The 13753-nt window shown below is 34.9% G+C and overlaps 1 protein-coding gene across 1 annotated transcript in view; it reads right to left on the bottom strand.

Annotated features, from left to right (window-relative positions):
* LOC139137642 (arginine-glutamic acid dipeptide repeats protein-like) overlaps positions 1-13753 on the bottom strand; it is a 165344-nt gene that overhangs the window by 90529 nt on the left and 61062 nt on the right. The window contains 2 exon segments of the mRNA XM_070705841.1: positions 111-207; positions 2056-2161. Of these exon segments, the coding sequence (XP_070561942.1) occupies positions 111-207; positions 2056-2161 (203 nt within the window).

Raw genomic sequence — 13753 nt, 5'->3', positions numbered from 1 at the left:
AAATCTGATATATAATGAAAGCATTTTTGATGATATGAAAATCTCATGGATGGTTTACAGCAATCGGAACACGCTGGCTGTTTAAATGCTATCGTTTAAAAATATCTTACCTGAGAGCTGAGATTGGATAGGAGTCACTGGCATCCGAAATAAACAGTTCTCTGCCCTTGATCGTCTGATCCTTGAGGAGATTAGAAATCCCTGAGTCTGTGTAGAGAGCAGACGGTGTGTTCGATATGTCAGACATTAACCAACTAATGAATTTTATCTTCAGTCATAGACAATGAAATCCAGAAAATGTCAGCCATTACAAGTGATACGACCTCTGACCTCGAGTCAAGGACGCTGCAGAGTGTGACACTAGAGGGCAGTATTCTTGTCAAGGCTATGTTGCAAGTGCTGGTTCTCCACGACTATTTGGGAATGCATGTATACAGAAGTTGAGACCAGCTTGGAATATGGGTATCTAGACAAAGCAGTGATGAGACTAGGCAGAACGCGCCTCGGGGACACAAATTTGGACTCTCAAACTTTTACAATTCTCTTCTGATATACCACTTGTGGGGGTTCATTTTAAAGCTCTTGGTGTAAGAAAACTTTTTATCGGCTTAGTTTTTCGAAATTCGAAAATTGTACTTTTCTCCGTAGGGTTAACACAGGGATGGTGGCCATCTTGAATTTTACATGTAAATTATCGGTAAATCTTGAGTTTGTTGTTTCCCTAGTACCAAAATTTGCTTGGTTACCCCAATATTTATTCTTGATTTTGAAAGAGAATGGTTGAAAGATTCCTCAAGGAAAGTTTGAGCAGAAGTTTACGTCATTCACTTTCAAGGCGCGAACTCCCTTAAGTAAAAAGTACTGGCAATACTTGAGAGCATTCAAGATTGTTCCCATTACTACTGATACCCAGAACTGCATTAAAATTATGAAAATTGAAAATTTCACTACCACATAAACTCACTAACTAGCATTATGTCCCAGCAAAGAGTTCCGATAAAAAAATCTTGAACAACGGCATTTTGGTGATAGTTAAAAAATGTCATTTCAAGGTTTAAAATATTATGGTCTAGAATACAAAGAATATATAGGGTTGATTTTGACAAGTTGTAACAGCTTGGTCTCTTTCAACTGCAAAAATGTTTACTATTTTCTGTACTTTTATAGTTGAAGTTTGTTTTTTATTGTACTGTTACTATAAGTTTACTACTAACAAGATAATTGTACATGACACAAAATTAATTATGTAAGAAAGATACAAATCTCAAGCAATTGGGTGACAAAGTAGTGGTTGGATGAATAGATCATAAGAGAATATCAAGATAATTTGAGCTGATGGCATATTTTGACTTTTTGTATTTGTTTATTTTGGATTCAAACAAATGAGTTTCATAAAACCAAGCTATCAAAAACATTACTTACTCCATAACTTCAAATGAACCCCAACAAGTGATAAGTAAAAGAATATTAAGAAAGTTTTACAGTCAGAATATCTGTCTCCAAGGCACACGCTACTTTTAATAATAAATGTATTTTGTCCTGTAAAATAAACGCATTTTCTCTCAAACCTTTACAATTCTTTTGGGTCTGCCACTTGTAGGGGATCATTTTGAAGATTATGAAATAATAAATTTTTCACTGCCTTCCTTTAGTGAAAAAGAAAATTTACTTTTCCTCCAGAGAGTTTACACTAGATTGGTAGCAGTTTTCAATTTCAATTAGTTTGTTTCCCTAAAGTACCAAAATTTGCTAGGAGATCCCTGATTTTTAATAGTTTGTGCAAATACTTTGTTTGATTTTGAAAGTTTTTGACATAAAGTTTATATGAAAGTCTTTCAATTTCCAGACATGGCTTACCTTTTTTGTCAAATTTGATAATGCTTTTTTCCCATTTTGTATAAGGTTACAATTTATGATGACTTTAGTGGTTATCTACTAACAGTGTAGGGAATATGGATTTTTTCACACTTATTTTGATGTCTCACACAGATAGTTTTGTATTTGTGGTTCTCAAATCTGCCTTTGAGAAAAAGCTGGGAATTCAATCATACTCACTGTTTTCAATATGTCTGTCTTGCACTAGAAGTTGATATACAGAATCTGGCACTTCTGACGGCCGATAAAACCATTTCACCGTCACGTGAAGTGTGTCTCTTTTACTCTGTTGAAACAAATAAAAATAAATGAAAAAGTATTATTATTAGATCATCTAAGTTGGATCATTTTACCAGATTGAAAACCAACTACTTTTCTATGTGTTTTGACACGGCAACTGAGCCCCACAGAGATATTAAAGGGCCAGTGATTCTAACTTAAAGATTTTTCACTATTTTAGTCTTTTAAGTCTATCATACATTCTTGTTCTACACTCCAAAGCATGTTGATATACACAATATTCAGCTTGTCAACTCAGCCTGTACATGTGTAAACTGTATTGATATTGTTGACAAGTGAATTCTGGTCTGGACTAGAATTCAAATGTAAACAATAACAGTGCATTTTACAAATATAGACGTTATGTTGACAAGCTAAATAGTGGGTGTTTCACATTCTTTTGGAGTAGAATAAGAACTTGCGATTGACATAAAAATAAAAATATGAAAAAATCATCAAAACTTAGCATACTGGCCCTTTAGCAACATGTCATTAGGTTGTAGCTGGTAGTACCAGCATCAATGATGAATTCAACTGATGCTTTAGAGGAAAGTCTTCATTGAGACATGACATATGACACGTGGCATTCCTCTCTTGAAGTATGACAAAAACAATTTCAAGTATGGTGACGTAGATCAATTGCAACTTCAAGACAGACTATCATCAGAAGAAAAGTTAGAGCTTCAAGTCAGTAGTTAGAATCTTTTTTTTTGTTGGGAAGAGACATGACTTTTATTTATCACTGCAATCAGTGTTTCACTGTGACATGTAGAAATTTCTCATCTCTATACTTCATTTCCTTGTTCAATTTGTTCAATATCGCCAAGATATTGTGGGATCATTATTTATTTCAAGGCCTATTTACCACCTAAAGCCAACAATACATAACTGTTTTTCAACTTGAGGGATCACCACATTATCATTATTGCCCTCCAAAGAAATACATGCCTCTGATTTTATTACCCCACGACAATAATTATTTCCTTCTGATAAATTGTCTCCTTTCAAATTGCTTAATAATACACACATATTCCTGCTGATATTAATTGTATTAAAATTTTTACTGATAATGGTTTTATTATTATTAACCTGTATAAGAATATTAGTAAAACAATACTTGCCAAGTCAATATGAATAAATGATGGCTTTCTCCATTACATGGACCACTTATTACAAATATCAAATTAACTTTGTGACATATGTTTTCAGAAACTCTTTTATGCATTTCGATGCATAAATTTTGCAGCATTTGGATTGCAAGTAAATCAAATATTTCTATTCTTCGTCATGTAATTTATCAATTTGATTCACGACTTCGATTCATAACAGAGTTTACCATGTTAATCTATTTTGAAGATGCTCAGTGCTTAGGAGTGTTGGTTGACAGAATCAGCAGAGTAAGACAAGTCACGGATATTTCACATACTGAATGGCCAGTCATGAACAGTGTACATCTATGAACCTCGTCCATTTAAAGTTTGTACCTATAACTACCAAAACAGTCAACATGCAATTACAGAAAGCATAATAAGACTTAAAACGAACACAGGAGATGATGGAACTGAATAATATTGATGGCCAATCTGATTTTGTCTTGATTACGAAAACATGAGTGTGTCCATTCCTTGGAATTCAAATCCTAGTTGGTAACTTTTAAACGGGTATTGCCTCTTATTATTATTCCATGTACACAAACTACTTCCACCTTTTGACACAGTGGCAAAACTTTAAACATGTCACAAAATAAACTGACATGATATTAGTTACGCAATGAATACAGATTTTTGATCATATTCTCTCTTAAACTGTTGACTCTAAACACTTTCATATGCTCATTTTTCTGAGGAGAATTTTCAGATAAGTATTTGTAAATCTTATTTCCGTAAATCTATCGTGTCTTTAGAACTGACTGTCAAAGAAGAAGAAAATTATCAAATCTGAGGTACTATTGACAGCTCACGGTTTTTCTCTCTTCTGAGACTTATGACAGATATGTTTGCTGTCATAAAATGATAAAAGGCTGCCTCAAAATACGTCATTTGCCGACTGGCATGCCTTACCACGAAATCAATAGAGACTGTACTTGCTTTCAAATAAAATTATCCAATATATCCAACTTTGAAATTACATCCATATTTATTGAAGATGCTTGATTTAAAATTATTCTACAAGCAAAGATATTGATTTCATATGACTGTGATTACAGTATTGCTTGCTTTTGAAATCATCTTGGATACGTGCCTACTCTGGAATAAAATGATGCAATTCAACTACTATGAAAATGGATGCTGGAGAGAGGCTATATGATGCTAGTACAAGAAAATACAATGGATAAACGATCTTCACATGAATACATATACATATTCTATCTGTTTCTGCGCGTGGTTTTGATTGTACTATGGTCCACTCATATTCCGGGTTTAACCCATTACATACATATCCATATTACTTGATTTCAAATTATTCTTTAAGTGACAGCAGAATTCACCATTTTCACAATTTCAACTTATTTGCATCTATGTTGGTTTAACAAACCCTATTAAAAACAATTGGACATGCTGCTTAATTAATGCTAACTTAATGGAAATTCAGATCATATAAGCTGTTCACACCAAATTGTCTGCAATCACAGCACTGATACCATGGGTTTGGGCTAAACCATTGTGGTGGGTTTGGGCTAAACCATTGTGGTGGGTTTGGGCTAAACCATTGTGGTGAAAGGGTTAAAACAACATTGCTGGGAATCTTCATACTCTACAAAACTACTGAAAGGTTATTGATTTTCCTGTGCATCATCCATCATAATTCTAATTTCCTGTCTTACCAACTATATATAGAAATTTAACAGCTTTTAGAATTAAATGCCACAAGCTAGATCCACAGGTATTACAGGAAGCCAAAAATATATTCCTAAGCCTTGCCATCATGTACAGTGATCTAAATATGCAGTAATGAAACTAAAACCAATATTAAATGGTTTACAGGTCATTATACAGTTCATTAATGACTTTTGACAACTTGGATGTGCTGATATATATATTATTGACTTTAATACTTATTTAGTAAATGTAGCATATATGTAACTGGATCAGTGGTATAACAGGTCATAAGGGGGTCAATATATTACTTATAAATAAAGAGAAAGTTTATTGGCCAAATTTAGGATTCTTGACTTGATGACTGTTTTAAAGGGGGGGACCATCCCACCTGCCACTGTGCCTATGGAACCTATATAATGGGTCTGTTGCTATGCACAACAAATCCAAACATCCTTGGTGCATATCCAAATTTTTAAAATGGTGGCTGTATTGAAACTGGTAACTGAGACAAACAGCTTCATATAAACAAAGGGAGGCAGCCAAAGTTTATTTGACAAATTGCAGTGATTAGAAAGCTACAAAACTAGTGAACTATAAATATGCATCAAATGCAAACTTATGCTTCACATTTGCCTGACATGTCTTCAATGTCAATTTCTTGGGACGAGGCAATCTTTATCAACAAGAAAATTGTGCAGCCGCCAACAGATTGGACCCTTTTAAGGTGTCGTGGTTGTAACTTTTCCATTTTTGTCCTTTTTTTTCACTGAGTGTTGAAATGACTATAATTCATCTCTTTTAACTCTTTTCATATTGACACATACAAATAATCTATACCCCACAGCAGAACCTTTGTAATTAAACTATGAGTATTGTTAACTTATCATTGAAACATAAATTATGGTAGAAAACACCAAAGGGACAGATATTCGGACTCGAAAATTTTTGCAAATACTTTATGATCCACCACTTGTGTAGGCTTATTTTAAAACTTGGTGTACATAAAATTTTCACCATCTTATTTTTGTGAAAATGGGACGCTTAATTATTTTTCCAATAGAGTAAACACAGGGATGTGGCCATTTTGAATTTCAGATATTGGTAAATTTAAAGTAATTTGAAATTTGCCTGGTGACTTCTGACTTTATTCTTGATTTTGAAAGAGAATGATTGATGGTTTCAAGAAGGAAAATCTGAGAAAAGTTCAGGTCTTTTCAGTTTTGAGGTGCATACTACCTTAATTTTGATACAGTTGGTAATAATTTGTGAATAGAACAGAATAGATCAGTAAAAGTTATATCTAGATATACTGATACATATCAATGAAATTGGCAAAATCACTTTTCACCAGACAATGACTTCTGCATCAATAGCTTATTACATAGGCTGAAATTCACAAGTACAGTAACATCTTTGTGTCAGATAATAATATTTATTGCAATGTATTTTCTGATTCACATATTAATAATTTTATATTAGCAATATTAAGTGTCTCTAGCGCACCTATACATAAGACTATTACGAGAATCTTAAAGGTGCGGTTTTTCCTATCACTGTTGTAAAGGTAAGCTTGAATACAAACAAATGTTAGGTTTAGGAATATGAAATATTATAAACACTGAAAATATCATCAACACTTACAGCTGCTGCCAATGTGAAATGAACTGAGTAATGTAATTTGATTATCAGAGGAAACCTGCAGTCGTTGTTTACTCATCTGTGATAAATGACTGTGAACCAGATACGTACATACAGAGAGGGACACACTTCAGGGAGTCTGTTTAAAGTCTTCTTGACTGATCCATAACCATATGAGTCAATTTTCAGCTCTGGTCAATGCAGTCGATAAATTTCCTATTGACAGAGTGGTTGAGAGCCAGAGTGTGTTTCGCCGTAGAGTCAATATTTTGTGAGGTACTCGGAATGCTAACTGCTCCAATGTGTTCTTTGATGAACTGGACTAAGTGAAGTACTTTGTTTGATGTGACTGCAGTGTCAAAGCTGCAATAACTCACCGACAAGACATTACCAAGGTGCCATAAACACACACACACAGTCTGCTAATGTTCATGTCTTTCAAGTCTGATGATGTATTTGTCCCTCATGAGACTAAAATGTGTCCTGAATACAACTCAGCTTGTCCTAAACATGTCAAGAATATCTGAAAGCTTAAGGAAGTCAGTGTGTCTCAGGGACAGACATTCAGAATCTCAATTTTTACAATATCCCTTTTGACCTACCACTTTCCCTTTTGACCTACCACTTGTTAGGGTTCATTTTTGAAGCTTTTGGAAAAAATAATATTTTCACCATCTTATTTCTGTGAAAATCAAAAATTTAATTTTTCCCTATAGAGTGAACACAGGGCTGGCTGCCATTTTGAATTTCTAATATTGGTAAATTTTACGCAATTTCTCTTGCAACAAAGTTTGCTCTGTGACTCATGATTTTTATTCCCCATTTGAAAAAGAATGGTTTACAGTTTCCTCAAAAAAAGTTTGGGCTAAAGTTTAAGTTTTTCAGTTTCGAGATGCATACAACCTAATATCAGTTTACTCTGAGGATAAGCATGGAGGTAGCAGAGACCTCCATGGGATAAGCAAAGCTGTCACATGCCTGGAATAAGTTGTCTATTTTCCAAACGAACTGACTGTATTTGTATTTATCGCTCCGATTGCACTGTCAACACCACAATTTGCATTAAGATTCAGCACACGGTATGCGTGTAAGCCCATTTTGCGCAACAAATCTCCTTCAATTTAAACATAGCACCTTGGAAGCAGCTCACTCAACCTCACAGAGCTGAAGTCAAGTACTGGAAATGTCACCTGAATTTATTTAAATTGCAAAGCAACAAATTCTAAAATGGACAAGAGGATAAGACAGTCGTATCAATGTGATTGAATCATGGACCACTTTTACTGAAAAATTCCATGAAATGCTGAAGAAATGGCCTAATATTTTTTCTGTATTCTTAAAAGGATATACTGTTTGATGATGATTTTTAACCATTTTTGTTTTGTATGTCAATTACAAGTTCTTCTCCTCCCCAAACAATGTTGAAGCACCAACTATGGCTTCGTTTCTCATGATAGCTTTAATCCGTAAAAATCATGTTTCCAGTTTTTATGTTTTCAAAGCCCTCAAATGTTCAAGTTTTTGTAAAATGCACCTGATGAGACATGCTGCTTCAATAGTTTTAACCAACTTGACCTGATTATAAAAATATGAACTTGGCAGGATAAAATTTTGCGTGCACTAAAAAAGCCGAGTGGAACCAAACTCTGTCACATTGTCCCATCTGAAAGCATGGTTGCTAGTCTGACCTTTTGACCTTTCTCCTCCACTATGCCTCGATCAGGAACCCTGAACAACTAGTGACTGTTACTCAACAACAAATATTCACTGAATAAGTACAGGTGTGTCAAATGCTTCACTGAACCAACGTCAGAAACTTGTATGATATTGCAGTGACTATACACAAATTACTTTGTACAATAACGTCAAACAATGAGGCTTTTTCCTATTGTCTGGAGACACAAGTGAAGCCAAACCAACCTTACTGAGTAACAATAGATGGATACACATAATCAATTTCTATTGACAGATGAATAAATGGTATCCCATAGATTATTCAACAATCAAGACATCATTAACAGCGCTCATCTCAGTTTTGTACTGTTATCTTTTCAACAAGAAATGATTAAACACTTTCAGGATAGCAATTTCGATTGTTTACACCGTCATTATTCTTTTTGAGAACAATGGAAATGTGGCTTCATTGTATTCAGTAAAGAAATAAAAGTTGATGAATAAAATGAATACAAATAATTAACTGAATGTACTTTTTTCATAAATATCTCATTACACATAATTGTATGGTATTCTGGGATAATAAACCTGTATCCAGTTCAGTCTTGCACAGAACACATTAAATTCTCGTAAATTCTGTCTTTTAGAATGCTCCGGAAACCATTTACAAAGTAAAAACCTTGCGAAAGAAACATAACCTCAATGGATTGGCCTTGGATTCATTGCAATGACATGCAGGTGAAGGTAAAATAATATTTTATAACAGAATTGACCTCCTTTTTATCTCAACTAGTACAGCACCCCTAGTGGTGAAAATGAGAAATGTTTCCTAATATCCACTACTGTTGAGGCCCAGTTCTGAACTGTTCTGCATTTTAAAAAAGTTTTAAAGATTGTAATCTTTCTGTTAAAACTCTATTTACTATAATAAAACAAAAAATCTAAATTCTGCATCAAGTTATATTAACCCTTTGAGCACCAATGTCAATTTTTAGAGTTGCCTTTAATAATGAAATATACCCCGGTCAATTTATATCTATAGTGTAAATTTCCCATTGAAAACATAAAGAAGTGGACAAGGTTGGTACCGAGTCACTGTGGTAATTCAAAGTTTCCAATATTGGCTCTATCAAAACTTTACTGAACATATACCAAACATATAATCTGTATTTTCAGCTATCTGATCATAGACAGTAAACTAGCCATGATCCGATGTATATTGAAATACCCAGTATCTCACATGTCAACACTGCCTATGTGTGTGACATATATTGTCACTGTTGAAAACTGGCATCCATGCACAAACTCACTCACCAATGACAATAATGTAACTTAAACTCGTTAAGGCCAGGCTGACAAACTAAATAATGTTTGTTTGAACATGCTTGGGGCAGTGGATCAAGAACCTGGTGTTGACAGACGGTTCAAACAAATTTTTTAATACTGCCTTTACAACATACATGGTTCAACCTAAAACTAATATATGAAATAACAAAATACATGATATATACCCAATAACATTCCCATCGGTACTACAAATAATATTAAACCACACATGACAATTTCATTGTCATGACTCTCACAACTAAGTCTGTTGTGCTTGGTGTATCTGACACTGTAATCTTTTTCTGAGCAGAAATCAACTTTGGATTTAGCATTTGTACTGTGTTCATATTTCATTACGCTAACTCCTATGGCATGTGACAGGCAATGAAATCAACATTCTACAAAATACTTTTGCTGTCAGCTGTCGACAGATCCACTGCATTCAAATGACAGTATCTTTAATCAATATCTCTGTAAAACTTGTCTCCACTTGTAAGTAAAATCTCAAAGTTCACAAGTTTTTATAAAGGCATGAAATTCAAGTGTACAGGAAATAAAACAGACTTCATAAAATCTCATTCTAAACCCATTCCAAAATGCAACAGCTTTTCCACTTTTGATTGCTTCTTCATCCTCGATCATCATAAAATTCTAGAGAATGTTCATAGTTTTCTTAATAATTAGAACTTAGGCGTTGACTTGTGAAGAAATTCAACTTTATAAGTTTGAGCAATGACCCTAACAGAGTACTGGTAGGTTGTTAATGTTATCACAAGGCCAGACATGTCAACCTAGATACAGTGAGTGATCCAATATTTGTTCAGAAAAATTTTGGTGTTCCTGTGTAAATTGACTACTGCTGGTTCAATAAGAGACGCTGAACTTTTCCAACTATTTATCACTAACCATGATAACATAAAAAATCTCCTTAGAATTTTGAAATTTGTTTTTAAAAAATGACAATTAATATGTAAGTAAATATATATATGCATAATTTGGGATTCCTCTCTGGCTACAACTTTGCCACAAAATTTCTTATTTTTCTGTTTGTTTCTCCGTTTTAGCCCTCCGACAACATCATCAATGAAGCTTGGCCAATACAAAATTTGGTTGAAAAGTGGCTAATCTCATATTTCATGAAAGAACATTAAATTTCCTTGTTCAAAGATTTCAATATGTGAAGGAAACTCGACAGTATATGCTTGAATCAATGGCTTTGAAAAGCATAATAGGGACCAGATTGCATCTAACATTAACACAGCAAATATGGTTTCAAGGATAGATGATATACCATGGCGTGTCTGTTAAAAATCTCATTGCTATCAAGTGGAAATGGATGCCAATACTAGCTTGCTCTCTTAGCTCTACTGCATCATTCACTACCAGATCTGAGTTAACTCACAGCTTAATAGCACTTAACCTACTACCCATCAAAACTGGATTTCCACATGGCGAGTTGCTGAATACGGAATCCCCCATAGTTTCCTGGAGCACTTTTATCCACTCTATAGCAGCTAAAATGCTCATTCCGAGTCTTGTTTCGGAATCAATGTAATGCCGCAATATATCAATGACAAGGTAGGGAATTAAGAACGTCTTTTGTCCAACGCACAATATCACCAAACCTAAAATACTTTCTATTTCACACTGTCAATGTACCATCTAAATAAGAGACTAACAAGCAATATCCAACTCAATGACATGTGACAAGTCTGATATATTCCTCTGCTGGTCTCTGCCAGAGTTGTGATACAGTCGATAAATTCAGAATTATCTCTCCTCATGACTCATTCCTTAGTTGCTATGGTAATGAAGAAGATTTTGGGGCTAAATCACTCTAAAATAACAGCCCTGATCAAAATAACACCAGAACAAAGAATCAATTCTTAATTGAGGATTCATGTATAGATATAAATGTGTATTATAAAGAGCTATGGGATAATTTTCCCATGATCCATGCACAAAATGCCACCAAATAGTTACTTGGACACACAGCATGTAAAAACACAGGTCAACCCTACAGGATGATAACAGCATTACCATGGCAACAAGTCCCATGACAGGTATACAATTTCCTGCGTTACAAAAACTATCAATTTTTATTGACAACTCCAGAGCAGATTAAACTGCTGTGACGCTGATCAACATCCTTACTGATTAAGTAAGGGAGGGTATCTCCATGGCAACCCGTAGACAGGTGTTGGAATAATGTGGGTAGATGGAGTGTTCACCCATCAAACCAATTAGATGTCAGAACAGCAGACGTTATCATGAATTTCAATCAAATTGGCTCCATTCAATATCATTTAACCATGAACGAATTGCATGGCTGCTATATTCACACCAGCACACACACCTTTCCTTGAATTCTCGTGTGTGTATTGTCAAAAGCAAACTGATGCGATTCAAACCTTAGAAATGATTTTCAGATGCTCTCATTTACATTGAAAACTGCATTATTCCAATTGATAGTACAGGACTATGATATTGACATCCAGTAATTTGAATACTTGGATGTAATACTAGTATTGAGATCCTAAATACCAACTGCCATACTGGGACTGAGTTAACATGAATTACTGTCAGACAATATCACAGATAATTTGTTGATATGCAGTGCACACTATCTGAATCAGAGTGTTGAACACCGTAAACTATGGACTGTAAATCGCTGGCATTACACTCGTACAGCTAATTACACTGAATAAACTTGGTATTCTTTTGATGTTTTCCTGACGGTGCAATGGGATTTTAATAGACTCTAAAAACAGACTGAGTGGAATCTGAAACAGCTTAGGAGCAAGATTATAAAACAACCAAACTCTTTTCATGCTTTTCAATCATGACCGCAAGTCTTTAAATGGCATAAACTGAACACAGCACCGCTATGAAACCAATATTGGTTGACATGACAGAAATACACAAGCTAGTCATGTGACAGAGCAAATGACAAACCTCCAAGTACTCTGAGTAACAAGTCATCGTTGATGACACAGTCCCCGCTTGTCCATTTTGTTATAATCTTTGGTGTCTAGGTAGCTGTGGTCTAGGTAGCTGTGGAATGACATTGATGCAACGGGTGCATCAGGCCTGTGACTTGCATAATAAAGTAATCTGAGGAACGTTCAATAAATGACTCATCTCTGCCGGTAATGACCACTGAAGGAACTTTTGATTACATCACACATAACGATGCCCTCACTGCCTCTAGTGTCATGACGGCACATACATGTACTATACACATGGTTTGGTGGAATTTTCGAATCACAAAATTAGTAGACATGCATATGTATGCCATAGTACTTTATCTTTGTACCAAGTCTCAACAACATTGGTTAAGGAATATTTGCATATGATTAAGCCTCAAAGACATGAAAAATCCAAAAATGACCATCTGGCAGCGATATCGGAAAAAAATGACAATCTGGCAGCCATATTGGAACATGTCACGAAGTAACTTGACATGTATATGTATACCATAGTGCTTGATCTTTGTGCCAAGTTTGGACAAAATGGGTGTAATGACCTTTGAATTACGCTTCAAAGACATGCAAAATTCCAACAAAATGGCAGTTCTGCAGCCATATTGGATCCTATCGCAAGGTTAATTGATACATGCATATGTATGCCATAGTGCTTTGCCTTTGTGCCAAGTTTGAACAAAATCGGTTCAAAGATGTTTGAGTTACGGTTTAAAGACATGAAAAAATCGCAACAAAATGGCCGCCTGTCGGCCATATTGGATCATATCACCAAACAAATTGGTGTTCATATGAAGGGCATAATGTTTTGCTTTTGTTCCAAATTTGAACACAATCGGTTCAAGGATGTCTGAGTTATGGTCCAAAGACCAAAATCGCAACAAAATGGCCGCCTAACGCCCATATTGGATAGTATCGCAATATAATTCGACATGCCTTTGTAGGCCAGTGTTATGCCTTTGTGCCAAGTTTGAACAGAATCGGTTCAAGGATGTTTGAGTTATGGTTCAAACACACGAAAAATGGCAAACAAAATGGCCGCCTTGCGGCCATATTGGATTGTATCGCAAAATAATTTGACATGCACATGTAGGCCATAGTGTTATGCCTTTGTGCCAAGTTTGAACAGAATCTGTTCAAGGATGTCTGAGTTATGGTCCA

The sequence above is a fragment of the Ptychodera flava genome, chromosome 7 (assembly GCF_041260155.1).
Source record: "Ptychodera flava strain L36383 chromosome 7, AS_Pfla_20210202, whole genome shotgun sequence".
Taxonomy (NCBI): Eukaryota; Metazoa; Hemichordata; class Enteropneusta; family Ptychoderidae; genus Ptychodera; species Ptychodera flava.
Note: the sequence above shows the minus strand (reverse complement) of the source record. Positions and strands in the feature narration are given on the sequence as shown.